General features: G+C 40.2%; 1 protein-coding gene across 4 annotated transcripts in view; it reads right to left on the reverse strand.

The window, feature by feature from the left end:
* PATJ (PATJ crumbs cell polarity complex component) overlaps positions 1-27,825 on the reverse strand; it is a 427,780-nt gene that overhangs the window by 121,638 nt on the left and 278,317 nt on the right. For all 4 annotated transcript variants that reach the window (XM_010370672.2, XM_030912915.1, XM_010370673.2 and 1 more), the window contains exons 29-30: positions 27,228-27,319; positions 6,551-6,623 (exon numbers count right to left, since the gene is read on the reverse strand). In XM_010370672.2, the coding sequence (XP_010368974.1) occupies positions 6,551-6,623; positions 27,228-27,319 (165 nt within the window). The remainder of the gene's footprint in view (positions 1-6,550; positions 6,624-27,227; positions 27,320-27,825) is intronic.

Consider the following 27,825-nt stretch of genomic DNA (forward strand, 5'->3'; position numbering starts at 1 on the left):
CTTGTTTGTATGAAGATATTCTAAAAGATTTAGGCTGTCCTGTCAATAAATGGAATAAATATGTCAGAACACAAGTTATTTGAGCCCTCAGTACCTCTTACTAGACGACAGCAATGGCTTCTTTTTTTTTTTTTTTTTTTTTGAGACGGAGTCTCGCTCTGCCGCCCAGGCTGGAGTGCAGTGGCCGGATCTCAGCTCACTGCAAGCTCCGCCTCCCGGGTTTACGCCATTCTCCTGCCTCAGCCTCCCGAGTAGCTGGGACTACAGGCACCCGCCACCTCGCCCGGCTAGTTTTTTGTATTTTTTAGTAGAGACGGGGTTTCACCGTGTTAGCCAGGATGGTCTCGATCTCCTGACCTCGTGATCCACCCGTCTCGGCCTCCCAAAGTGCTGGGATTACAGGCTTGAGCCACCGCGTCCGGCCAGCAATGGCTTCTGAATTGGGTTTCCCTCTTCAAGACGTCTTTAACATTGCTATTAGACTAATCTTCCTGGAGTACAGCCTTGATCAAATTGTTTCATTGTTCAAAACGCCTTCAACGGTTCCAAAACCAAAGAATGAAATTCAGACCCTCTGGGATTTAAATGTGGAATCTAAAAAGTTAAACTCATAGAAACAGAGAGTAGTGGTGATGACCAGGGGCTGGTGGAAGGGGTGGAGGTGGAAGAGATATTGGTCAGAGGATGCAAAATTTCAGTTAGAGTAACAAGTTCTAGAGATCTAGTGTACAACAGGGTGACCAGAGTTAATAACAATGTATAACAATGTATTGTATTCTTGAAAATCTGTAAGAAAGTAGATTTCAACCATTCTCACCACAAAAATAAGTATGTGAGGAAATACATATGTTAATTATCTCGATTTAGCCATTCTACAACATACACATATTTCAAAACATCATGTTGGCCAGGTGCAGTGGCTCAATCCTATAATTCCAGCACTTTTGAGGGGCTGAGGTGGAAGGATCTCTCGAGCCCAGCAGATGGGGCATAGGCAACATAGTGAGATTCTGTCTCTGCAAAAAATTTTATAATAGCCAGGCACGGTGGTGTGTGCCTATAGTCCTAGCTGTTCAGGAGGCTGAGGCAGGAAGATTGTTTGAGCCTGGGGGTCGAGGATGCAGTGAGCTGAGATCATGCCACTGCACTCCAGCCTGGCAACAGAGCCAGATCCTGTCTCAAAAATTAACCCCCCACAAACCAAAACCAAACAAAAAAAGCCATCACGTTGTATATGATATATACAATTTTTATGTATCCATTTAGTTTTTAAAAGGAAAAAAATCCTATTTTGTATGTAACTATTAAAAATGGAAGATGCTGGAGCCTAGGAGTTCAACTAGAGGGCTGTGATAATATAAGTGCAATCACAACAAAAATGAGGTCTTACCATGTGCCAGGAATAGTGCTAAGCCTTTTAAAAACATTACTTAATACTTCTAACAAGTCCATAGAATTAATTATTATTATCAAACCCATTTTAAACGTGAGGAATTGAAGTTTATAAAGCGTAACTGGCTCAAGTTCACTCTGCTAGTAAATGGTAGAATACTGATTAAGACTTGGCTCTATCTGACATCCAAGCTTATATTCACATTGCTATGCTGTAGAATTGCACCAATGGTATTATAATTACCACAAGTACTGCATCATAATCCCTTATAAATATATATAGCTGTAGGGATAAAATATTTTTACACCTGGCCCTCATAACTACCCTTTGACATAGGCAGGGGAGGCTATTAACCTGGCTTTACAGAAAAAGACAGACTTTGGGAGGTTAACCGCCTCTACTAAGGTTATATGCCCACAGGTAATTAGTAGAGCCAAAACCAAAACCCACATCGTCAGACTTCTTGCTCAATGTTTTATTAGCACTCTTGCTTAGTCTACTGGCGCAGAACTGCATGAAACAATTTTGTTCTCTGCGATACCCTTCAGGTCTAGAGCACTGACACATAATAAGAGCTCAATGACCCCAGGCTCAGTAGCTCACACCTGTAATCCCAGCACTTTGGGAGGCTGAGGTGGGAGGACTGCTTGAAGTCAGGAGTTCAAGATCAGCCTAGGTAACATGGCGAGATCCTGTCTCTACAAAAAATTTAAAAATTAGCCAAGCATGATGGTATGTGCCTATAGTCCCAGCTACTTGGGAGGCTGAGGCAGGAGGATTGCTTGAGCTCAGGAGTTTGAGGCTGCAATGAGCCATGATAGCACCACAGAACTCTAGCCTGGGCTACAGAACAAGATCTTGTCTTTTTTTAAAAAAATAGCTCAATAAGCATTTGCTGAATAAAGAAATACATATGAGATACCATTAGCATATAATAAAACTGTTACTTAATAATGCTGAATTATTATTACCAGGTCTAATTTCATAACAATATGGCTCTATTTCATCGATCTGGTTATGATTTAAATGGGCTGTCTCTTTTAGCCATATGCTGGATACGAGTTATGCTTTAGTACTCACGAGAAACATCTAAGGGGGAAAAAGATATATACTAAGAGGGTCCACATAGGCAAACGGGAAAGAAAGAGAAGGTGGTCAGGAAACCAAAGAATATGTGTACTCTTCACACACCACCCACAGGAGGGGTGGCATTCATCATTTGGTAGCAGTTTCTAGAGCCAATAGTCCAGAGCAGAACTAAAAAGCCCTCTCTAGAATATAATCGAATTGTGATGGTTCAATAGAAACATAACCCACATAGCATATGCTGTTAGAGAAAGGGATTTATTATTTATTTATACATTTAAATGCCTAATGTGATTTCATTTTTTTTGAAAATGAAATACAAATAATGGCACACAAATTTGATTAAGATATGTGATAATGTTCTTGAAACTTAAGGCTGGCATTATTTATACTTTACATATTTTTTACATACTAGCCTGCTTTATTTTACATACTAGCTTGTGCTTCTTATTTTACATACTAGCCTGCTTGTTTTAAAAATAAAATCAGTCTTCTACATTTTCAGAACAGCTATTCTTTGAAAGACTCTAGTAAATAGTACCACTAGCTATCCAGTTGCTCAAACCAAAAACCTAGGTTTATCCATGATTCTCTACTTCCCCTCAGCTCTCTTGTTGAATTAATCAAGTTTGACTCAACCTCCAAAATATCAAGAATGTGCTCACTTTTCATTGCTTCCAATACCAACACTTCATCCAAGCCACATTAGGGCTTCACTGGGGCTTTTGCCTTTTAGCATGTTACTTTTACCTTCCTACCAACCCATTCCCTACCTAGCCGCTGTGGGAGATGAGAATATGCCAGTCTAAAAAGGAAGGATCCTTGAGCTGAAGGCAATTAGGAAGAAGCAGATGCAGGAAAACCTTCTGCTCTCCCTCTATTTGTCTAAAAGTAGGACACAGATATATAAAGACAAAAGATATCTGCCTCCCTCTGAATCAGGGAGAACAAAGGTTAAACCCTGAAGACAAACAGAATGCTTATCCCCGGAGATGGCTCCAGGGGAATCTACATAAGCAAGCTATACCAACTAGCCTTTATCTGCCAGTTGTTTGCCTTCCCTCAAGTTGCCACCCCTAGAGACAAAGTCCTCTTCCTTTGTCTTGTCACTTCTCTAAACATTTACCATTTTTGTTGAAGATGCTATTTAAGCTAGAATTTAAATCTATCTCATTGAGAACTACTCATTCCCTGGGTGTTTGCCATTTATATAAGAAATAAGAAATACATATGTCATTAAACTGCTGTTTGTTTTGCTCTTGTTAATCTATCTTTTGTTACAAGGGTCCATTCCAACTGAGAACCTATGAGGGTTGAAGAAAAAAGTTATTTTTCTTCCCCTAAACAGCCAAGTGGTTCCTTTAAAACTATGTATCAGGTCACATCACTCCCCTGTTCAAATCCTTCCAGTGCCTTCTTCTGCATATAGAATAAAACCCAAACTTCTAACTCTGACTTACACAGCCTTTCTCTCCCTCTTGTCTCATATTCCACTGCTCTCCCAGCTCCTAATATGCTTCCAGCCATATTCCTCAAACATGCCCCAGCTCATTCTCACCTGAGAGCTATTTCTGTCCACTCAGCAGGGAAGGCTCCTCCCTCTTATTTTTGAATGTCTGGTTTTTTCTTTTAATTTTTATCTTATTTAAATTTTACCTTGCCCAAGTGTAACTAAGTACTCCCATTTTTCTAAGAGATAATTCTTTTTTTCTCTCTCTTTTTTCCTCATTACCCCAGTTTCCCATTTCCTACTTAGCCCTTTAGAAATGCAAACATAGGGTCATGCCTGTAATCCCAGCACTTTTGGGAGGCCCAGGCAGGGGGATCATCTGAGGTCAGGAGTTCGAGACCAGCCTGGCCAACATGGTGAAACCCCGTCTCTACTAAAAACACAAAAATTAGCCGGGCGTGGAAGTGTGCGCCTGTAATCCCAGCTACTTGGGAGGCTGAGGCAGGAGAATCACTTGAACCTGAGAGGCAGAGGTTGCAATGAGCTGAGATCACGTCACTGCACTCCACCTGGGTGACAGGGTGAGACGCCATCTCAAAAAAAAAAAAAAAAAAAAAAAAAGAAATGCGAATATAGCCTTTTACCTCCCCTTCACTAGATGCTCCCTAGAGAGCAAGTTCATCTAACTATGTGCTTGGGAGAGATCCAGAAAGGAACCCTCACTCACCAGGAGGTTGCCTGGATCAATAACAGCAGATTTCTATGGGCCCCCACCCCCCGACCAGGAGACTACCTCGAGAGATATGAAACTCTGTCCCATCTGGGGAGTTTTTGGCCTAGTCCTGCACAAGAAGGCACCAGCAGTCACCAGCTCGACTGCCCTGTAGATAAGACACCGGAGCCAGCACATGGACCTCCCCCTGCTCATTTCCTCCTCTGCCTTTTAAAAGTGCCAGCTTTCTGCTCCAAAAGCGAAGCAGTTACACTTCAGACTCCCTTCTTGATAACCTGTGTTTCGGCTACACAAGTGGCCTTCTCCGTAACTCAGCAAAGTGGTCACATTCCCCACTTTAATTCTCTCCAAGGCACTGACTACTATATGATAATTCTTTTGGTTTATTTATTTCTTAATTTGTATCTTTGTGTCTTCAATCATGAAGAAAGAAAGATAACAAATTGGTAGGAAGCCTCATCCGTTTTATTCACACCTAGACCTCTAATGCCCAAAAGAGTGCTTAACAAATAATACGCACTCATTGAACACTTGTTTTTTGTGGGTTTTTTTTCCCCTCCAAATAGATTTATTGAATACAGCAAAATTCTATATACAAAATGACCTGGACCAGCTGCTTCAAAACATGATCCTTTCTTACTAATAGCTTGATAGGTCAGTCCATAGTGTTAAAAAGCAATTTACTCTTATGTAAATAGAAAAGTGCCCATTGCACATTAAATGAATGGCCTAACTACTAGAACTTTAGTAGTTCTACAAGATAATTCATATAGGTAGGATGGAGTTCCTATGACAGGCTGCTAAACAACAGATACGAGCCATCAAAAGGCCATTTTGTGTACCGCCACTGTGAAGCCATCATGCTTCTGGATCATAATGTTCCCATTATCTGATGCTGGACACACCAAAGGAATTTCAGTGGGGTCAGAAGTTAGCTTAGCTGCTTGCTGGGCTAGAACAGATATCACTCCAGCATGCTCATCGGACAGGGTCCCATGGCAACCCAGATTAAGTCCTTGTGAATCTGGGCACAGGACTCCAACAATGGAGGGAGTCTTCATTGTATCTTCTAAGCGCTGCTCCAAGGTCCACTCCATCCCACCCACGGTCCACCCCAGCCCAGAACCCTGAACACTTGTTGAAAGAATAAAAATAATGTGTATTGCACAATCACATTTTTATTAAAAGGGACACTATATATAGCTATTTATGGTTACTGTAGAAACAAAGGAAAAAGTATGAAAAGATACTGAATAGTGAACATTAACTTCCTTAGGGAGGTAGTGAAAGACAAATTAAGATTTCTTTGAATAACCCTGCACTATTTAATTAGTAACAATAAGTATGTATTTCTTCTTGCAGTTAAAAAATAATTCAATAAATATAAAATGAGAAGAGAAGGAATATTCCCTCAGCTGGGGAGACAAACTGATTACACAGTTCTATCTCTATCTACTCCAGAAACTGACCAATATTACAGCAATCTTGTTATACTAGTAATTTCTCCATTCACAGATGAAAGTAATTATTTAAAGGCACCTTGATCACAGGTATTAAAGTATTTCAAAACCATAAAGAAAGGGGTACAATTCAGTCATAAACAAAGAGAATTTTCTTGTAAATTCTGAAATGCCCAATTAGAACAAAGTTATATATTTAGAGGAGACCCTGAGCAACTCTGAGGAAGGTAATACTTATATGGTTAGGTTCTAATATATTTACTAAAAAACTGCTTTATAATCAATACCTCAATACTTTCTACTTTGGTCAGGGAAATTTTCCATGAGTTTGGAATATCAAATAATGAATATAAAAAATGTCAGATTTGGGGAAAATGCTAATGAGAAACCCATCTAATATACTAAGAGCTAATTAGAAACAACCTTACCTCAATAGAAGATGGAGAACTTGATGGCACTGGAAAGGGAGTAACGGCCATCTGATTGACTGCATCCTCGTTTCTGTGAAATGTTAAAATAGGCAGAATCAGTACACAGTAAATGCTAAGTTCCTGGCTCAAATTATAAATACTTCCTAAGTTCTCAGTTGAAAATGCACACACAGCATCATAGAATTAAATAAATATATATATAAATATATATAGCTTCCATATATATAGCTTCCAACCATGCAAAGTTACTATGCACAAAAAAAGATGTACTGCTCAAGGGATACTAAGATGCAATTATTAGTGACAAGGAGCGATGATGCTAGGAGTTACTCAAATCCCATTTAGTAAGTCAGGTGCTGCAGAGGATAAGTTTGGAAAGGCTTTGGCTCTTTCAGCACTGTGGAGTATAAATTTTTCAAATGGCCATGTGCAACCTTTAGGCCCCATTAATGTCTGCAGCGTTTTGTTCTTTGAACTGGAAAGGATCCCAGCCTCCTCACTTGGCTTCTAACTTTGTTTTGCAAATGAAGGATGATGGGGTATCTACAATAGGTCTGCAAGGTGGAGTGTGAGGAGGAGTGATTGATGGGGAGGGCAGAGCTCCAGACAGAAAATGCTTTGTGGTTAGGTGAATTCTCCTCCTCCTCATCCCAATGGAGTAGAGTAGATGGCAGCTGAAACCTCATCACCAGGGTGACAGGCATACAACTCCTACAATACTGGTTCTGATTATTTGGACCTATTTCCACCACATTACTAGCAAATGGTTGGCAGTGGTCTGTGGGAGATAATGACTATCCTTTATAGTCATTATACCCATTATGATGCACAACCAACATAATTATCTCAAGATTTATGTGAAGTTTGCTTTTATGTTTCACAATATAAACCAAGGAAGCTCACAAAAAACGCTTCCTGCTGATATGTAAAGTTCTTAGACTGTTCACAGATTTCTCTCCATATGACTCATGTATATAGAACAGCTACTGCCTGACTTGGGAGGGCATTCAAAATCCAACCCCACTGTATGCTTTAGTTTTCACCAATTGGATTATGAGACCATTCTTCCCTTGGTGATTTAATTATGTCACTGCCTTTTCTTGAAATGCCTTTCTTTCTCTTTTTTCTTCCCTTTCCTCCCTCCCTCCCTTCCTTCCTTTCTTCTTCTTTTTTTTTTTTTTCTTTTTTTTGAGATGGAGTCTTACTCTGTCACCTAGGCTGGAGTGCAATGGCACAATCTCAGCTCACTGCAGCCTCCACCTCCTGGGTTCAGTCGATTCTCCTGCCTCAGCCTCTGGAGTAGCTGGGATTACAGGCATGTACCACCACACCCGGCTAATTTTTGCATTCTTTATTTAATTTATACCCCACCCATCCTTCCCCTCCAATATGAGTTCAATGACCTCTAACTAGGTGAATTATTCCCTTCCCTTAAATTCAAAGACTATTCTATATATCGTTGTCTTCCAAATTCACATATTTAGCCCAAATCTTTTGAGCTTAGGACTAGGACCTGTGTACCCAGCTCTTACTTTATATCTCCACTAGATGTCTTACAAGCATCTCAAATAAAATAGAGCTTTTTAATCTCACTTAGTCACCATATGTTTCCACAGCCAATTCTCTTCACCAGAGTAAACGTCAACAACATCTGTCCAGTTGTTCAACCAGGAACCAGGGGTCATTCTTGAAAATTCTCTTCCCTCAACTGTACTTCCAACCAGCAAGTCTCATGGATTTTACCTTCAACACATATCTTGGATCTTTCCACTTCTTTCCATCCTATCCTATCTATAAGCCATCATCATTTCTCACCTGCATGTAAGAGCAACTCAGTTACATCCTCTCTCCAACCCATTCTCCACTCAGCAAAGTTATTATGATTCTAACACATAAAACTGATTATATTTCTAACCCCTTCTTATGGCTTCTTAATGCACTTAGGATCAAGCTCGAAGTGGATAAGGAAGCTCAGAGATCCCAGCCCCCATCTCTGGCCCCCTCTAGTGCTTCTTCCCCTTGCTCACTTATGCCCCAGTCCAGCTGCACAGACTTTCTTTCCACTTCTTAGCTGAGCCAAGATCTACCCACCTGAGGGTCTTCTCTTACCCTACTCTCTTGTGCTCTGCTTGACAAATACTTTGGCTGATTTACTCCTATTTCTTCTTCATAGCTCATCATAAATGTCATTTCCTAAAACAAGCCTTCCAGGCTTCTTTTTTTTTTTTTTTTTTTTTTTTTTTTTTTTTTTTTTTTTTTTTTTGAGGCGGAGTCTTGCTCTGTCGCCCAGGCTGGAGTGCAGTGGCGCGATCTCCGCTCACTGCAAGCTCCGCCTCCTGGGTTCACGCCATTCTCCTGCCTCAGCCTCCCAAGTAGCTGGGACTACAGGCGCCCGCCACCTCGCCCGGCTAGTTTTTTGTATTTTTAGTAGAGACGGGGTTTCACTGTGTTCGCCAGGATGGTCTCGATCTCCTGACCTTGTGATCCGCCCGTCTCGGCCTCCCAAAGTGCTGGGATTACAGGCTTGAGCCACCGCGCCCGGCCTCCAGGCTTCTTAATATGCTCATAGCACCCTCCACAATGATTGCTGTTATAGGTCTGTTTCTTTCATATTTTACCTAACTGATTTGTGTGCACATTTGCTCCAAATCTGAATTTCTCTCTGGATGGGAAACATTCCAAGGACAGGACTCATGTCCATCCTACTCCCTACGACACTATCTAGGGGTAACATAGTGCCTGGCAAGTGTTTGTGCTTAACACAGTCATTGAAAAAAAAAAATGAATGAATGGTGGGGTGGGTTGGGGTGGGATGTAAGGACAACTCTCTTCAACAAGGAGACAGAAAGGTAGGAGTCTCAGTTCCAGCCCAGTCACTAACTAACAGAGGGACTTTGGGGAAATCACTTTTCAGAGTCTAAGTTTCTAGATCCCTTAAGTAAGTAGCTTAACTATAAGAATCCTAAATTGGTTAAATTTTTTGTGGAATGAAACACAGCATAAATAAAAACATGAAGTCTAGGTGCCATTTCAAGCTCTATGCTTCTTGGATTCTTAGACTATCTAGGCGTGAACCAAGCCAAAGCAAATGGGAGAAAAACTACAACTATAAAGTGACACAGCGTATCAAGCACATCTCTGTTTTTTCTGACTGCATTTCAGGTGCCTTGAGCAAACACTATTATGTTAAGAGATGGCTTGGCTATTGCTTTTCAGCAAGTACAATCCATTCCTCAGCAGTTTGCTCACATATAGAAAAAGAAATCCGTCACTTGTGGGTAAAGAACAACATTTTCCCAGTGGTAATTCTGTTTCCCACTCAATCTCTCCCATTGAACAACACAATAAAGCTCAGCTTAGGGCCGAAAGCTAACAGGCCATGTCTGCTCTAGATCTGGAACTCACAGTGCAGAGTATACTTGGCAGTAATTAAATAGATGACTTTTCATATCTCTTTCAAAGGTTACCAGCATTAAAAATATGGCTGTACATGAATTCTTATTGAGAGATCATGATGAACTGAACCAAGTTAGCTCAAATTGGCCAAGTAATCCCTTTACAATTTAATGATTTTTTCACAAATTAGTATGACTTTAATGGTCTTTAAAGTCCATATTAAATTTTTTTAACCTTACATAATAGAAAACCAACAATTACTCTCACTGAAAAGAAGAAAGCTGCTATAAGAAGTTACAGTTCATAATCCTTTATAATCCACTTAATAAAGTGGTCACATCCCTCAGCATCAAGCCATGGAGAGCTGACATAGCTGCAATTTTCAAGAGAAAAGTAGGAAAAGGGCAACCAAAGAAGAGAAGGCATTTATACTTCAGACAAGCAGTGGGGCCTGAATGACATCTGGAGAACCTTTGAGCCCTCATATCCTATGATTCTCATAAGTAATTAAATCTGTTTGCTTTATAATTAAACATTTTTTTTTTTTTTTTTTTTTTTTTTTTTTTTTTTTGAGACAGTGTCTCTCTCTCACCCAGGCTAGAGTGCAGTAGCGCGATCTTGGCTCACTGCAGCCTCCACCTCCCAGGTTCAAGTGACTCTCGTGCCTCAGCCACCTGAGTAGCTGGGACTACAGGCGTGTGCCACCATGTGCAGCTAATTTTGGTATTTTCAGTAAAGCTCGCGTATCACCATGTTGGCCAGGCTGGTCTTGAGCTCCTGGGCTCAAGTGATCTGCCTGCCTTGGCCTCCCAAAGTGCTGGGATTACAGGTGTGAGCCATCAAGCCAGGTGAAACTTTCCTTTCCACATAATTAGCCTAAGTTTCTTAGGCCCCAGTGCCTCAAAGAGAACACAGTCAGGAACTGTAATTGTTTGTGGGTGTTTTTATAATTATCTTTAAGAGCTGCTGGGAGAGAGATAATGGACTTCTCCCACAGATAAGCATGAGACCCGTTTTCCAGAGCACAGAACACTGCATGTGTGTTCTCATTGCTGTACTTGCCATACTCTGTTCAAATTACTTGTGCTGGTTTTTCTCCCACTCTGAGCACAAGGATGAGATCTTATTACTTCATATCCTCAGCTTGTAGTGTGGGACCTGGCAGGGAGTAGGTGTACTGTTATGTAAATGTCTGTTGAACAAAAGTGATCTTAATAAGACAGGGAAAAGAAACCAGAATTACTGAAACCACCCCGTACTGTTTCCATGAGTTAGTGAGGCCGTGCTGCCTGTAGTCAGCCAGCCATCAGTATTTACCACATGTAAGGGCCATTGCTTGGGGTGTCCACCCAGCTCACAGTGATTCCTTGGATGGGCCATAATGTCTACACTAGGTACTAATAGCCCTGCCCTCAACCAGATTGGATAAAGGGGGCAGACATCTGCCTCAGTTTGGGGCAATCAGATTCTCTCTCCCAGAGGTTTAACATTTGGAAGAGACATATAAAGATCAGGAGTGCAATGTCAAGACCACCAATGGAAATGCTCAAGGAAAAACAGGGGTTCAGAACTCCCTTTTGCCGATATCTCTAGAGCTGCCCTGGGTCCATCTCTGGAGCCTTATTGTATGGATCTTTTTCTAAGAGTCCATGAGGCATCTGGACTCTCACAATACATTCTCCTTTTAGTTTAAGCTGGCTGGTGGTTACTTTGATTGGTTGAAACTCAACTATATAGCTTTGATTTTATTTTGAATATATACATGTCTTTATTTAACAAATATTTATGCTATGTGCACAAAAATGGATAAAATGGATTAAAAATGGATAAAAGACGATTCTTGCCCTTGATGATATTAGCATCATTTACTTAGTTGTAAACAAACAACTAAGTAAACAAACAACTGCAATTGTAGCATTAATACCTGATGTGGTTTGGCTATGTCCCCACCCGAAATCTCATCTTGAATTATAGTCCCCAAAATCCCCACATGTCAAAGGAGAGACCAGATGGAGGTAATTGAATCATGGGGCAATTTCCCCCATGCTGTTCTTGTAATAGTGAGTGAGTTCTTAGGAGAGCTGACGGTTTTATAAAAAGTGTGTGGTAGTTCCTCCTGCATTCATTCTCCTTCCTGCTGCCTTGTGAAGAAGGTGCTTTGCTTCCCCTTGCACCGTGATTATAAGTTTCTTGAGGCCTCCCCAACCACGCTGAACTATAAGTCAGTTAAATCTCTTTCCTTTATAAATTATCCAATCTCAGATAGTATTTGCATAGCAGTGTGAGCCAGACTAATACACTACTCAAGGGATCTCAATTTAGTTTTTCTCCAAAAGTATGCTAAGAATACCTCTAATTCAGCTTCTTGTTTGTAGAATATATTTGTATTTGTGGAAAACACACATTCTGGATCTGATTTGAATTGTTTTGTTATAAAAATGAAACTCACATTGGTAAAAATCATGTAACTTGTGTTAGACAAAAAGCTAAGTCTCCCAAGATTCCTGCCCCCAGTTTACAGACAAATTTCACTTCCATAATGAGATTATATGATAAGTCATAGCTGACTATAAGATAAAGGGAGATTATTAGTTTGGGCCTGATCTAATCATACAAGCAAAGCCCTTCAAATCTGGAGATTTCACTTAGAACCTCAGTATCCTAAAGCCTTAAATTAGTAGGTTGACTTAAATGAATTCTAACCTGATTAAACTCTTTGTGGAATGCCTAGAGGTCACAGACAGGAAGTCAGAGATTGGAAGCACCATTGCTTGCTTCAGGATGGAGGGGGCTTTCTGATAAGGACTGTGGGGGACCTCTAGGAGCTGACAGCAGCCCCCACCTGAGAACCAGCAAGAAAATAGAGAATGAGCCTGGAAGCGACTTTCTCCCCAAAGCCTCCAGACAAGACCTCAGCCTGGCCAATGCCTGACTGAGCTTAGTAATACCCTGGGCAGAGAATTGAGCCACGGCTTGTCATGCCAGCATTCTGACCTACACAACTGTGAGCCAATAAACGGGTGTTGTTTTCTGCCATTCAATTTGGGTGATTTGTTACACGGCAAGAGAAAATTCATACATGACACAAATTTTGATTTGGAAAACATGGTCACCGGAAATATAACTAGAAACATAACATTTGACTGCTTACCAGATACCACTGTTCAAAATGCTTTACATACATTAACTCATTTAACCTTCATAATAAGTCTACATCTTAGTTAGAATTATTTTTTTTCATTTTCTCTTGGTTTTACAGAAAGGTTAAGCAACCTGACCAAAGTCACACAGCTTATAAATCACAATGCTGATAAATAGCAGAGCTGAGGTTCAAAAACAGCAGTCTGGTTTCAAAACCTACTCTTAAATACTATACTACAGTGTTTCCCATTTTAATAGTCTATCCAGAGCCACAGATGTCTCCTTCTCTCATATACGCAAGTTAAGATCCCTAGGTGGGTCTAGGCTATTAAATTTTGGGCTATTACTTTTTAAATTATTTAATACATTTCCTTGGGGTAAAAATACATGCACGGTTCTAAGTCTGCTCACTGTATCAACTGCAGTCTGTCCACATTTCATATGCAGGTTCTGGGTGTTTTATCTATTAACATATTACCCATCCCTTATAGAGATATAATGACTATAAAAGGCTTTAAAATTTCATTTTGTGTGATGGGGCAGGTATAGTGGTGAATATTGCAGTAGAGTGTAATTTCCTCAGTACTATTCTGGGATAGTTATTAGGGCTGTTCATAAATCCTCTAGCTTCAACTTTTCTTCCTCTTTAAAGGTGAACCAGTGCTTGATTAGCTACGTTTCCTTTTTCTGCATTGGTGATCATGGAAACAAATGGTGAGAAGGCACCTCTGCTGCCTGGCTACCTGAATGACCATGGTTAACAGAGGGCTCCTTACTGAGCCCTGATGGGTATGTAACATGAGAAAGAAATAAACCTTTGTTTATTTCTTTGTTGTCTTAAGCCATGAGTTTTGGGGTTGTTTGTTACTGAAGCATAACTGTGTCTACCCTGAGTCTAACATGCTCTATACAAGTTTATTCTATAATAATTTTTTAAAAAGCCACATTTATACCTTATTCATAGTAACCAAAAACTGGAAACAACCCAAATGTTCACCAACAGGAGAATGATCATCAAATTTTTGTATATTCATAGAATGAAGTATTACTCTGTGATTAAAGGAATAAACATAACATGGATAAATCTCAAAAACGTTATGTTAATGAAAGAAACCAGACACAAAAGAATAAATGCTGTTTGATTCTATTTACATTAAGTTTAAGAACAGTTGAAACTAACCTATAGTGACAGAAATCAGGAAGCAGGTGGCTCTTGGGGGAAGGAGAGATTGACTGTAAAGGGACACCAGCAATCTTTCAGAGGTGAATGAATAGTCTATTATTTTTGTTTTGTGTGGAGGTTACACAGGTGTATGCAATTATCAAAACCCAACAGACTTAAGACATAAAGTCTATTGCACTGAGTATAAATTATACTCCAACTAAAAAATAAATCCATGATAATGTGTAGTACAAGACAACTACGTTAGCTTGGAAATGAATATAAGCAAAGGCACAGACAGACCAAAGCAAAGGTATGGATTCTATCACTGATAAGATATAAGTAAGATACAAAACAACATAAAACCCTGGTTTCTCAAGCTTTAAAACTGGGATAATGTCTAATATTAATAGAATTGTTAGGAGATAATGTAAACATCAAAGCACCAAAGCATACTAATAGAAGTAAATATTTAATGTTTTATGGCTTTGTCATGTTAAATCTCAAATGCTTAAACTTCCAGGTGCTACATCCTTGGTTACTATTAATTCATTCAGCCATCAATCCAAAAATTTAAAACATCACTGAGTCTAATGCTTTGACTCTAAAGGCTTTATTCTTCTTTTTTCTTTTAATCCCATAGTTTCCATCCTAATTCATGTCCTTTTCATGTTGCCTGGTCTATGACAACAGTATCCCTACTTGTTTTCTTGTTCTGCTTTCTCTGCATCTGAATCCATCCAAATTGTGAAAACTACCCCCTGGAACCGAGCCTGAAAATAACCCAACATCAATGAGTTCCCTCTATGGATGTTTGTTTTGCCTGATGTATAGTTACTTATTTGCATGTCTTTGTAGTTGCTGGAGAACTTCTTACTTAACTGTGTGACCTTATACAGCATATGACATACAGGAGGTGCTCAGTAAATCGTGAATTGCTGATGCCATTTGGACTCAATTCTTTCCTATGTAAGTCTACCTAGCTAGCATTAAATATTAACTAACTCTTGCTGTACCCATTTCTCCAACAGCAATCTCTTGCTCCTTTGAATTTCTAAACTGCTTATGTGGCTTGTCTCAGTAACTTCATTCTATTCTTCTCAGAGCATTTCACTGTAGTTTTGGATGCACATACATGTCATATACAGCAATTTGTTGATATAATGTATTTTTTCTTTATGCCTCAAAGGTGTAACCATAATTCAAACTATAATAAGGGATTTCATTAACATGTTATTTGATAGCCCTCGACTAATTCCTTAGGATAAATATGGGATACTCTAATATAAACTCAAAAAGAACACTGTAAATTGTTGCCGAAATAAAAATTAGTGGTCATGAGGAGAACATACTTATGCTTCAGGGAAACACAACAAATCCATGGTGACAATTTATGAATGATGAAAAATAAGACATCTAATGTAACGGGCAGAGTGTGTGTATTTGTAGAATGCCATAACTTTATCAGGATATGAGATATTCCTAAGAAGCATTTCTACCTCTTCTAAAAGCAAGAAAGTGTGTTTCATCTTAAAATTCATAGGGAATTTTAAGGGACTCCAAATATCCAAAACAATCTTGAAAAAGAAAAAGTTGAAGGTCTTACCTTTCCTTGATGTTCAAACCTACTGCAAAGCTATGGTAATCAAAATAGTGTGGTACTGGCATAAAGATCGACATATTAACCTATAGAATAGGACAGACAGTCAAGAAATAAATGTTTGTATACATGTATGTATGTATGTATGTATGTATGTATTTTGAGATAGGATCTCACTCTGTTACCCAGGCTGGAGTGCAGTGGCATGATCATAGCTCACTGTAGACTTGAAGCCTCAAATTCCCAGGCTCAAGCAAACCTGAAGTAGCTGGGACTACAGGTACAGGCTACCATTTCTGTCTTTTTTTTTTTTCCAAACACAGTCTCCCTCTGTTGCCCAGGCAGCAGTATGAGTGACGTGATCATGGCTCACTGCAGCCTTGACCTTCCAGGCTAGAGCAATCCTCACACCTCAGATTCCCAAGTAGCTGGGACCACAGGTGGGTGCCACCACACTGGGCTAATTTTCTTTTTGAATTTTAGTAGATATGAGGTCTCGCTATGTTGCCCAGTCTGGTCTTGAATTCCTGAGCTCAAGCAATCCTCCCACCTTAGCCTCCCAAAATGCTGGGATGACAGGTGTGAGCCATCACACCCACCCTGTATATAATTCAGTGATTTTTAACTAGAACCCCAAGACCATTCAGTGGGGGAATGGATGATCTTTTCAACAAATGGTGCTGGAAAAACTGGATATCTACATGTAAAAGAATGAAGTCTTCTGGGTGAAGGTTACACAGATGGGGTGCATCTGTAATCCTAGCCACTCAAAAGGCTGAGATGGGAGGATGGCTTAAGCCCAGGAGTTTGAGGCCAAATTGTGCTATGATCATGCCTGTGAAGAGCCACTACTCTCCAGCCTGAGCAACATAGATCCTCAACTCTAAGAGAGGGGAAAAAAAGAATGAAGTCATAGCCTTCCTTTACACCATATATGAAAATAAACTCAAAATGAATCAAGGGCTTAATATAAGAGCTAAAACTATAAAACTCTTAGATGAAAACATAGGGATGAAATGCTTTGTGACATTGGATTTGACAATAGTTTCTTGAATACAACACCAAAAGCGCAGGCAACAACAACAATAGACAAATTGGACATCAAAATAAAAAACCTTGTGTATATCAAAGGACACAATCAACAGAGTGAAAAGGCAATTTATGAAATAGGAGAAAATATTTGCAAATCATATATCTGACAAGTGGTTAATATCTAGAATATGTAAAGACTCCCATAATTCAACAACAGCAAAACAAACAACCTCATTAAAAAAATGGGCAAGGGACTTGAACAGACACTTCTATAAAGAAAACACATAAAAAGTCAGTAAGCACCTGAAAAGATAATATCACTAATTCATCAGGGAAGTGCAAATCAGGCACATCAAAATCACAATGAGATACCACCTCACACTCATTAGAATGGATACCATCCAAAAAATCAACAAAAAAAGAGGAATGTTGGCAAGGTCACGAAGAAATTAAAACCTGTGTACGTTGTTGGTAGGGATGTAAAATGGTACAGCAACTATGGAAAACAGTATGGAGGTTCCTCAGCAAATTAAAAATAGATTAACTGTAGGACTGAGGAATTCCATTTGTGTGGTATATATCCAAAAGAATTGAAAGCAGGGTCTGGAAGAGATACCTGTATATCCGTGTTCATAGCAGCATTACTTACAGCCACCAAAAGGTGGAAGCAACCCAAGTACCTATCAATGGATGCGTGGACAAACAAACACGGCACGGACATAAAATGGAACATTATTCAGCCCTAAAAAGGTAAGAAATTCTGGCACATGCTGTGACATGAATGAACATCGAAAATACATGCTAAGTGAATATACCAGTCACAGAAGGACAAACACTGCATGAGTCCACTTACGTGAGGTACCTAGGACAGTCAAATTCAGAGACAGACAGTAGAATGGTGGCGGCCAGGGGCTGAGAGGAGGGAAGAATGGGGAGTTATTGTTGAATGTATACAGAGTTTCAGTTTGGGAAGATGAAATAATTCTGGAGATGGATGGTGATGATGGTTGCCCAACAATGTGAATGTACTTCAAGCCACTGAACTGTGCATTTAAAATGGTAAAGATGGTACCTTTTGAATTATATGTTATACTCGGTTGCTTCCACCTTTTGGCTACAGTAAATGATATTGCTATGAACACGGATATAGAAATATCTCTTCCAGATCCAGCTTTCAATTATTTTGGATGCATACTCCACAAGTAGAATTGCTGGGTCCTGTGGTCAAATTTTGTGTTGTTTATTTCATCGCAATTTAAATTAACTGAGCAAGAAAAAAAGTGAAAGTGTGATGAAAATACGTTTGAATTATTTAGAATGTCACTTAAAATCATGATTGTCTTCAGGGTGCTCTGGGCCTGCCTCTTGGAAACGTCCTTTCACCAAATCCATAGGATCTCATTTTATGCCAACAAAATATCATTTTATCAAAAGCAGAAGTTATGTGCCTGAATTCAGCCTGGATTGTTGAGCAGGCTGACTTTATTTATTGCAACTCATTCTAAAATGATTACAACTACAATCTAGTGCCTGGCACATCATTTAGGTGCATGTGCACGTACACACACACACGAATGTTGAATAAATGAACACGTCAACACAACTAACAAGGCCTGGATATTGCTTTCTGATTGGACTAAATCTAGTGGTCTAAGCCATCTCAGGATAGTGAAAAATAATCCCTATACTTCCTGTATTGGAACACGACACTGAATTAACGTTCAGCCAGGAAAGCTCCATGTAAATGAGCCAGAAGTCATGTACAAAACAAAGCAAATCATTCTATCTCAACAGGAAAATTCCTTTCCAAAAAGATTCCAGGAGATACTCCTAACTGTATGAACAGAGGAAACAGTTCCAATTCACAATGAGAAGAAACTACCAAAATAGCTGAGTATGCTGAATCGGAAATAAAGGTCCAATGACAGTGGAATAATGAGTTCTATTTACTTGGCACTTCAAACAATGTCAATCACTAAGGAGGGCTGCCGGGAGAAAGCAGTATCTAGACCCACATTTTACACAGGAGGCCCCAGGCATGTTCTAAATAATTGTTGCCAGTTGCACAGAGGAGAAGGTGGGTCATAAAATATTTGGCAGTGCAGGCTGGCAGGATAGTTGATGTGGGGAACTTAGGACTGGATGAAATGGATGACTTAGCCTAATAAGTTTATCAAAGAGAGCCCTTTTTTTTTCTTTTCTTTTTTTCTTTTTTTTTTTTTTTGAGACAGGGTCTCTCTCTGTCGCCCAGGCTGGAGTATAGTGGCACTATCTCAGCTCACTGCAACCTCTGCCTCCTGGGTTGAAGTGATTCTCTTGCCTCCGTCTCCTGAGTAGCTGGCATTACAGACGCATGCCACCATGTCCAGTTAATTTTTTGGCATTTTTAGTAAAGACAGGGTTTTGCCATGTTGGCCAAGCTAGTTTCGAACTCCTGGCCTCAAGTGATCAGCCCGTCTTGGCCTCTCAAAGTGCTGGGATTACAGGTGTGAGCCACTGTGCCCAGCCTTCCAAGAGAGTCTTTCTAAAAGGTAGTACAGTAGATACTCTCACCCATTCCCCTCTTATTCCTGGCTGGCAAATCCCAAACATTCAGACACACAGACCTTAACATGCAGCCCTCACCATAAGGCCATGTGCTGGGATCCCCACCCTCAGGGACAAACTGGGACAAATCCTGCCTGATTGCTCTTTGATAATCATGGTAATCTCATTTCAAGACGCAGCAATGGTTTGGCAATGGTAATGAGTCATACTGGAGATCCTCAGTAGAGACTTGTTCAGAGGCCTTATGCTCTGCTAAAGTCGTCTGAAGGATGTAAAACTCAGAATTCTAAGGCTTAAAGTTTACAAGTGGCAGGAATATGCACAGAGGAAACCAAACGTCTCACTCTGGTTGCTGTAATTTGTTCAGATAGCGCTATTTCTTATCTGTTCATTAAGATTCTTTGATAGTAAGCAATAAAAATAAATTTGGGCCAACTTAAGCAAAAGAGAATTTACTGGAGGGATACTGAGCTCTCACAAAATTGACAGGCTATAGGATCAGGCTTGGGACAGTTGGGAACTAAGAGACCTCCAGAGGACAAGGAAGTAGGAAACAGAACGATGTAGCAGGAGTGTCTGGCCAGGGCGCTGTGGCTCTATGAATAAACACCATTCATATCAAATCAGTCACATGGCTTGCTTCCAATTCTATGCCTAAAGTATCATATTGCCCAAGTGTGAGACACATTGACCACCCGCTGGCCGCACTTTGGCAGTGAGAGAAAGAACTGGCTCCTTCAGCTTCCACAGAGGCAGACAGGTATCTAGATGTACTGTTTCACTCTGTGTGTGTGTGTGTGTGTGTGTGTGTGTGTGTATTGGGAGGTGGGAAGTGGGGGTCTACCCAAGGAAACATGAATTCCACTGGGCAAATAGTATAAATATTGACCAGCAAGAAAGAAAAAAAGCAGGCTCACATCATCCCTGGTGACCATCCCAGTTAGTTGTCTCTGAGTGCCGAAAGAGGTGAAACAAATAAACGTATAATTCCCATAAGCGAATATATGCAGGTATTATATTAAGGAATGGAAGTAGCAAAGAAAAAATGACCACTTCTGCCCATGAAAGAGTAAAACTGAGTAGACCAATATCAACTTCTGAAATTGAATTGGTAATTAAAAAAAAAAAACCTGCCAACCAAAAAAAGCCCTGGACCAGATGGATTCACAACTGAATTCTACCAGACATACAAAGAAGAACTGATACCAATCCTACTGAAACTATTCCAAAAAAAATCAAGGAGGAGGGGCACCTCCCTAACTCATTCTATGAAGCCAGCATCAGCTGACACCAAAATCTGGCAGAGACGCAACAAAAAAAGAAAACTTCAGGCCAGTATCCCTCATGAACATAGAAGCAAAAATCATCAACAAAATATTAGCAAACCAAATTCAGCAGCACATCAAAAAGCTTACCACCACCAAGTAGGCTTTATTCCTGAGATGCAAGTCTGGTTCAACATACACACATCAGTAAATGTGATTCACCACATAAACAGAATCAAAAGCAAAAATCATATGATGATCATCTCAATAGATGCAGAAAAAGCTTTTGATAAAATCCAACATACCTTCATAATAAAAACCCTCAACAGACTACACATTGAAGGAACACCTCAAAATGATAAAAGCCATCTCTGAAAAACCTGCAGCCGACATCATGCTACCTTACAGAATTCAAAACAATTGACATACACAGCTATACTTACCCAATGATACCTTCCTAAAGAAGGATTGCTTCTCTCCTAGAAGCACATGTCCAGGTATTCTGATTGGGTACCCAGTTGTGGAACCTTTGGGTTTCTACACATCCTATGACTTTGCTTACTTATCCTTCGAGTCTTAGCCTAAGCATCTTTCTCTGTGACATCTTCCCACAGACCCCAAAGACTACATCAGATGCATCTCCTATATGTCCCTACAGCATCACAGTACTTATATCACTGGATAAGTACTAGACTATTGTTTATTCTGTTTCCTCCTTTCAGACAGAAATTGTGCTCTTTCAATCACCAACCCCACCCCAATAACACACGTAGGTGTTCTGTAAACACCTGCTGAAAAGATGAATGAATGTTTCTTTACGAAAGTTAAACTCATGCTTATGCATGCATTCTTTTTTCCTGTTTATCAAAACTAGATCTAATGAATCAAGAGCACAAGAAGGATTTTTATTTTTATGTTTTTTGAGATGGAGTTTCACTCTTTTTGTCCAGGCTGGAGTGCAATGCGTGATCTCAGGTCACTGCAACCTCCACCTCCTGGGTTCAAGTGATTCTCCTGCCTCAGCCTCCCAAATACCTGGGATTACCGGCACCCGCCACCATGCCCAGCTAATTTTTGTATTTTTAGTAGAGACGGGGTTTCACCATGTTGGTTAGGCTGGTCTGGAACTCCTGACCTCAGATGATCCGCCCGCCTGGGCCTCCCTAATGCTGGGATTACAGGTGTGAGCCACCATGCCCGGCCAAGAAGGATTTTTAAAATAGGCATCCAAGTTGCTTCTTCAGATGGTCATCTCCTTAAGATGACTCTGGCATTCACATTAACTTCAAGCAATATCGTCTTTCAGGGATATGGCCAGAGGACAACGAGCCACGCTAATTTTTAATTACAAAAGCAAGATATATGTTCAATCCATACAGGAAGGTGGAGCCCATGGTGAGTCCACTTTTACTCAGTGGGGCTTGACAGCTAGCACTAAATCTTTCCAAGGATTTCAGTTTCATCTCGTTTCCTTTAGCCCCAGGAGTTTTTATACAGTACACATTTTCCACATGTAATTAAGTAAGGGAGAGTGAGTTGTTATACATGACATTCAAGTTTTGATAGTGGGGGAAGGTATGACAAGAGCTGCAGGCAAGATCATTAATCTTTTTGGATCCCTGCACTGCCAAATACAGCAATTAATTCATTGTGTTAATACGGTTCTCCTCCTGTACTTAAATTGGTGTGCTCACATGAAGGGGAGAATGCCAAACACGAAAACCCACAGAACTGAATGTAGAGTGCATAGCACCCAGATTGTAATATGCATCTGGATGATACAGAGTTGAATAATTTAGTGTATCAGAGACCATATGTTTAGAGTATAATTTCCAGGATTGTCCAAAATCTAATGATGTGAAAAGGAAAAGGGAAAAAGTGATTATGTAAGTCATGTATAAATAGCTGCAACTTGCTAATTTGTGCTAATGACCCACAGAGCCCTTGCCAATTACAGATGAATTAGTATATGAATAAATACAAGTGTTAAAAGAATATGACAAGGACCTGATCACAAAATGTACATTGCTATAGACTAAAGGCCTTAGTTAATTAAAATGTTGCTTGCAGCATATTTTAATAGCTTTCTGTGATTACTGCTAATCATTCTCTAAAACCTGTGGCCAGTTCCCATTTCCATCTCAATTGTCAATAAATTTGAAAAACAGTTGCCAAGGTATAAAAGCCAAAATTTTCTGTATAATGGAAAAGCACAGAGAACAATTTCAACTAAGGAAGGAAATTTTGCCAAATAGAAGTGCAAATTGTAAAGAAATACAATTTATAAAAACTAGTTTTCAAAGTTACATTATAACACAGTACAAGCTATGCAGAGTTCAAAAGACAAGCAAAATTGCATCTGTGGTGCTGAGATGATTTAAGTGTTAACTTTTGGAAACTTGATAATGAATTGAATTTTAACTTCTTCAGGATTTGATTCTAAAACAGGCAAAATCAGGACTCTTATAATAAATAATTATTCAGAATCACTCCTATACATTTTTTCTCCCTATTAAAGAAGATATAAAAAAATCTTAGCTAATTTGGGAAAGTACTGGGAAGAGGGGCCGAGGTATGAGGAATTTTGTAAAATACTGAGTTACAGAAATATAGATTTTTTTAATCCACAAAATAACAACAACGAACTTACTATAATTGTTGCCTTTGGACAATAAGTAACCTAGAACTGCTTAGTAGGAGCAAAAAGGAAATTCATTCAACAAAGCTTTCTGAACACTCATTATATGCTACACACTGTAATTGAAAGACCATGCAGGAAAGGTTCATGCTACAGTCTGAATGTTTGTGTCCCCTCAAAATTCATATGTTGAAACTGAATCACCAACATGAAGGTATTAATAGGCAGGGCCTTTCAGAAGGTGTTTACGTCATGAGAGTGGGGCCCTCATGGTGGGATTACTGCTTTACAAAGTGGGCCCAAGGGAGCCCCTCCTGTTACGTGAGGATACACGGAATAGACCTATGAAAGAGGAAGTGGGCCCTCTCCCAGACACCAAATCTGCTAGAGCCTTGATCTCGAACGTTGTAGCCTCCAAAACTGTGAGAAATAAATTTCTGGGCCAGGCCCAGTGGCTCCCATCTGTGATCCCAGCACTTTGGGAGGTTGAGGTGGGCAGACCATTGAGGCCAGGAGTTTGAGACCAGCCTGGCCAACACAGTGAAACCCCATCTCTACTAAAATACAAAAAAAATTAGCCGGGCCTCGTGGTACACATCTGTAGTCCCAGCTACTCGGGAGACTGAGGCATGAGAGTTGTTTGAGCCTGGGAGGCAGTGGCTGCAGTGTGCCAAGATCACACCACTGCACTCCAGCCTGGGTGACAGAGCAAGACTCTGTCTCAAAATAAATAAATAAATAAATGAATTTCTGTTCTTTATAAGACACTCGGGTATTCTGTTATAGCAGCCCGAATGGACTAAGAATTGGATTACAGATTTTAAATGTACATTGATACTTCTAAATTGCTTAAAATCACTTCCAGTAAATAAGCATTCAGTAGCATCCTTAATTTTGTGTATACCATTGATTTACTCAACAAATTATTTTCTTGATTTTGTTCTGTTCAATGATCAAAATTGAAATAATCAGACTCTAAACTGATGGAGCTTTACTACTATGATTAAAATTCTATTCAGGTTTCTCTTCTGTCTTCTAAATTATTTCAAATCATTTAACCTTTCTTTATTGAAGGAGGAGGGTTTTATTTCCCAACTACACAATTGCATTAAATTATTTCCTTTGGACTCTGTTCAATTTTCTTTTTGCTCTTTTTAAAATTGCACAGCCCATGTGGGTAAAAAAGCCCCACATGTGCTGAAGAGGTAAGTAATGTTGATAACAGCTCTTGTGGTAGCAGCCATCACTGTGTACTGAATACCATGTGCAGATGCTGACCCTGTTAAGTGCTACATACATCTTCTCATGTACTAGCCACATAGTGTGGTGTTTTTTTTTTTTTTAGTTTTTTTTTTTTTTTTTTGAGACAAGGTCTTGCTGTCACCCAAGCTGAAGTGCAGTGGCGTGATCATGGCTCACTGCAGCCTCAACCTCCTTGGCTCAAGCGATGCTCCTGCCTCAGCCTCCCAAGTAGCTGGGACTACAAGCCACATGCCACCACACCCAGCTAATTTTTTTACTTTTGCACAGATTGGGTCTCACTATGTTGCCCAGGCCAGTCTTAAACTCCTGAACTCAAGCCATCCTACTGCCTTGGCCTCCCAAAGTGGTGGGATTACAGGTGTGAGTCACTGCGCCCGGCCCCCACACAACTTTATGCAAAGTTTTCAAGTCTAAACACACCACTTTTGTGGACTTCTCTTAATGAACAACATCTGAATCTCTTGAGTGCTGACCTTTCTTCAAAGTCTACTCAAATGTTTTTAAAATCAAGTAACTCTAATTTTGTAACCCTTGCCAAAAGGAAGGACAAGAAAACCAGAAAGGAGACTGGTGTCTAACAGAGGATGTCAGGAGAGTAAGGATAAAGGCCCATCTTAACATACAAAGACATATGTGAAGAAGGAAGCTTTCACTCTCTGAAAATAGAGTAAAAAACTAGAAAGCCAGGAAGTGCCACTAGATGGGAGAAAAGGATGCTAATAGAGGATTTCCTTTTTTTTTTTTTTGAGACAGAGTCTCGCTCTGTCAACCAGGTGGGAGTGCAGTGGTGTGATCTCGGCTCACTGAAACCTCTGCCTCCTGAGTTCAAGAAGCAATTCTCCTGCCTCAGCCTCCTGAGTAGCTAGGATTACAGCTGTGCGCCACCACGCCTGGCTAATTTTTGTATTTTTAGTAGAGACAGGGTTTCACCATGTTGGCTTGGCCAGGCTGATCTCGAACTCCTGACATCGTGATCTGCCCGCCTCAGCCTCCCAAAGTGCTGGGATTACAGACGTGAGCCACCATGCCTGGTCTTTTTTATTTGAGATAGAGTCTTTCTCTGTCGTCCAGGCTGGAGTGCATGGTGCGATCTCAGCTCATTGAAGCCTCTGCCTCCTGGGTTCAAGCAATTCTCCTGCCTTAGCCTCCTGAGTAGCTGGGAGTAGAGTTGTGTGCCATCACACCTGGCTAATTTTTTGTATTTTTCAGTAGAGACAGGTTTCGCTGTGTTGGCCAGTCTGGTCTCAAACTCCTAACCTCAGGTGATCCTCCCAGAGTGCTGGGATTACAGATGTGAGCCACTGTGCCTGGTCCTAATGCAGGATTTCTTCAGGAGCAAAGTAGAAGTGGAAAGGAATATTTCAATCACGTTAGTGTCCATGCTGGGAATAAAACCACCTCCTAATCCCAATGGTCCCTGGGAATGGACAGATCTTACTGCTGGTAACTAACAAGAAAGGGAAGAATAATAATGATTGTCATCATCCTAAAATAGCAGCTAACATTCTTTCACCCCTTACTCTATGCTAGATACTGTATTGAGCATTTTCAATTTCTGAAATATCACAATGAATGAGGGAGGTGCTTTATTATCCCATTTTACAGATGATACCTGAGTCCCAGAAGGAAAAAGAAGCAGAGCTACAGTGAACATAGAGGGTTAGGTACATGACTTAAAAATAATTCAGATTTACTTGTCATTTCAGTCCAATAAAGAGAATCAAACAACCTCATTTCTACTGCTGATGTGGCAATGTTGGCTACAAACAGTCAGATCCCTAATTCTGATTTACTTGTACCATGAGGGCTCAATCAGCTTACAGGGAAGGTGTGAGTAAATGTGAAGCCCAAACACACAATACAACTCTAGGCAGCAGTGCTGACATCTTCTCTACTCTGGGCTTCTCACCAGCACTCTTACAAGGAAGCTCCTAAAAATGTCCTCAGTTCTATTTTCTTGTTTATTCTTTAATGAAGACATTAATGATTCAGCAAATGTACCAAATAATAGTGACAGGAAGAGAAGTTAGCAGGTCTCATTATATACAGGATAAATGGATCCAGAAAGGGAAGAATGTTTTATAACTGAAATATAAATACTAGCCTCAGCTACCGATTCTATCCTGTGAAACATAAGCAAGTAAGAAAACTTCATAATCAAAACAATCAGTACTTTTCTTTTTTTTTTTTTTTTTGAGACAAGAGTCTCACTGTCACCCAGGCTGGAGTGCAGTGTCACAGTCTTGGCTCACTGCAAGCTCTGCCTCCCGGGCTCACGCCATTCTCCTGCCTCAGCCTCCCGAGTAGCGGGGACTACAGGCACCCGCCACCACCACGCCTGGCTAATTTTTTTTATTTTCAGTAGAGACAGGGTTTCACCATGTTAGCCAGGATGGTCTCGATCTCCTGACCTTGTGATCTGCCCGCCTCGGCCTCCCAAAGTGCTGGGATTACAGGCGTGAGCCACCACGCCCTGCAATACTTTTCTTGAAGTGACAGTTATAAAAGGAATATATGTTTTTAGAAGGAACAGTGATTTCGCTAGACAAATCAAAGATGACATAGTCTTACATTAATAACATCTTCAGAAGAGGTCTTTGATTTTGCAAAACCAGATCTAGCAATCTTACCTGATGAAAACCAGCTTGACCTTTGACGGGGCGGTCTTAATAATGGCAGATGCATTTTGGTGACTTCTTCCATACAGAATCTGATTGTTTATCTGTTTGGGAAAAAATACAATGTACTAAATTATACATGTCTACAAGTAAATACGTATATACTTGGAATTAAATGATAAAGTCTACTGATTTTTTTTTTTTTTTTTTTTGAGACACTCTCACTCTGTCACCCAGGCTGGAGTGCAGTGGTGTGATCTTGGCTCACTGCAACCTCCGCCTTCTGGGTTCAAGTGATTCTCATGCCTCAGCCTCCTGGGTAGCTGGAATTACCAGCATGCGCCACCATGCCTGGCTAATGTTTTTGTATTTTTAGTAGAGATGAGGTTTCACCATGTTGGCTAGGTTGGTCTTAAACTTTTGGCCTCAAGTGATCTGCCCGCCTCAACCTCCCAAAGTGCTGGGACTACAAGCGTGAGCCACCACACCCGGCCCTAAGTCTACTGTTTTTTTTTTTTTTTTTTTTTTTGAGGCGGAGTCTCGCTCAGTCACCCAGGCTGGAGTGCAGTGGCACGATCTCGGCGCACTGCAACCTCTACCCGCCAGGTTG

This window comes from Rhinopithecus roxellana, chromosome 12, assembly GCF_007565055.1.
Source record: "Rhinopithecus roxellana isolate Shanxi Qingling chromosome 12, ASM756505v1, whole genome shotgun sequence".
NCBI lineage: Eukaryota > Metazoa > Chordata > Mammalia > Primates > Cercopithecidae > Rhinopithecus > Rhinopithecus roxellana.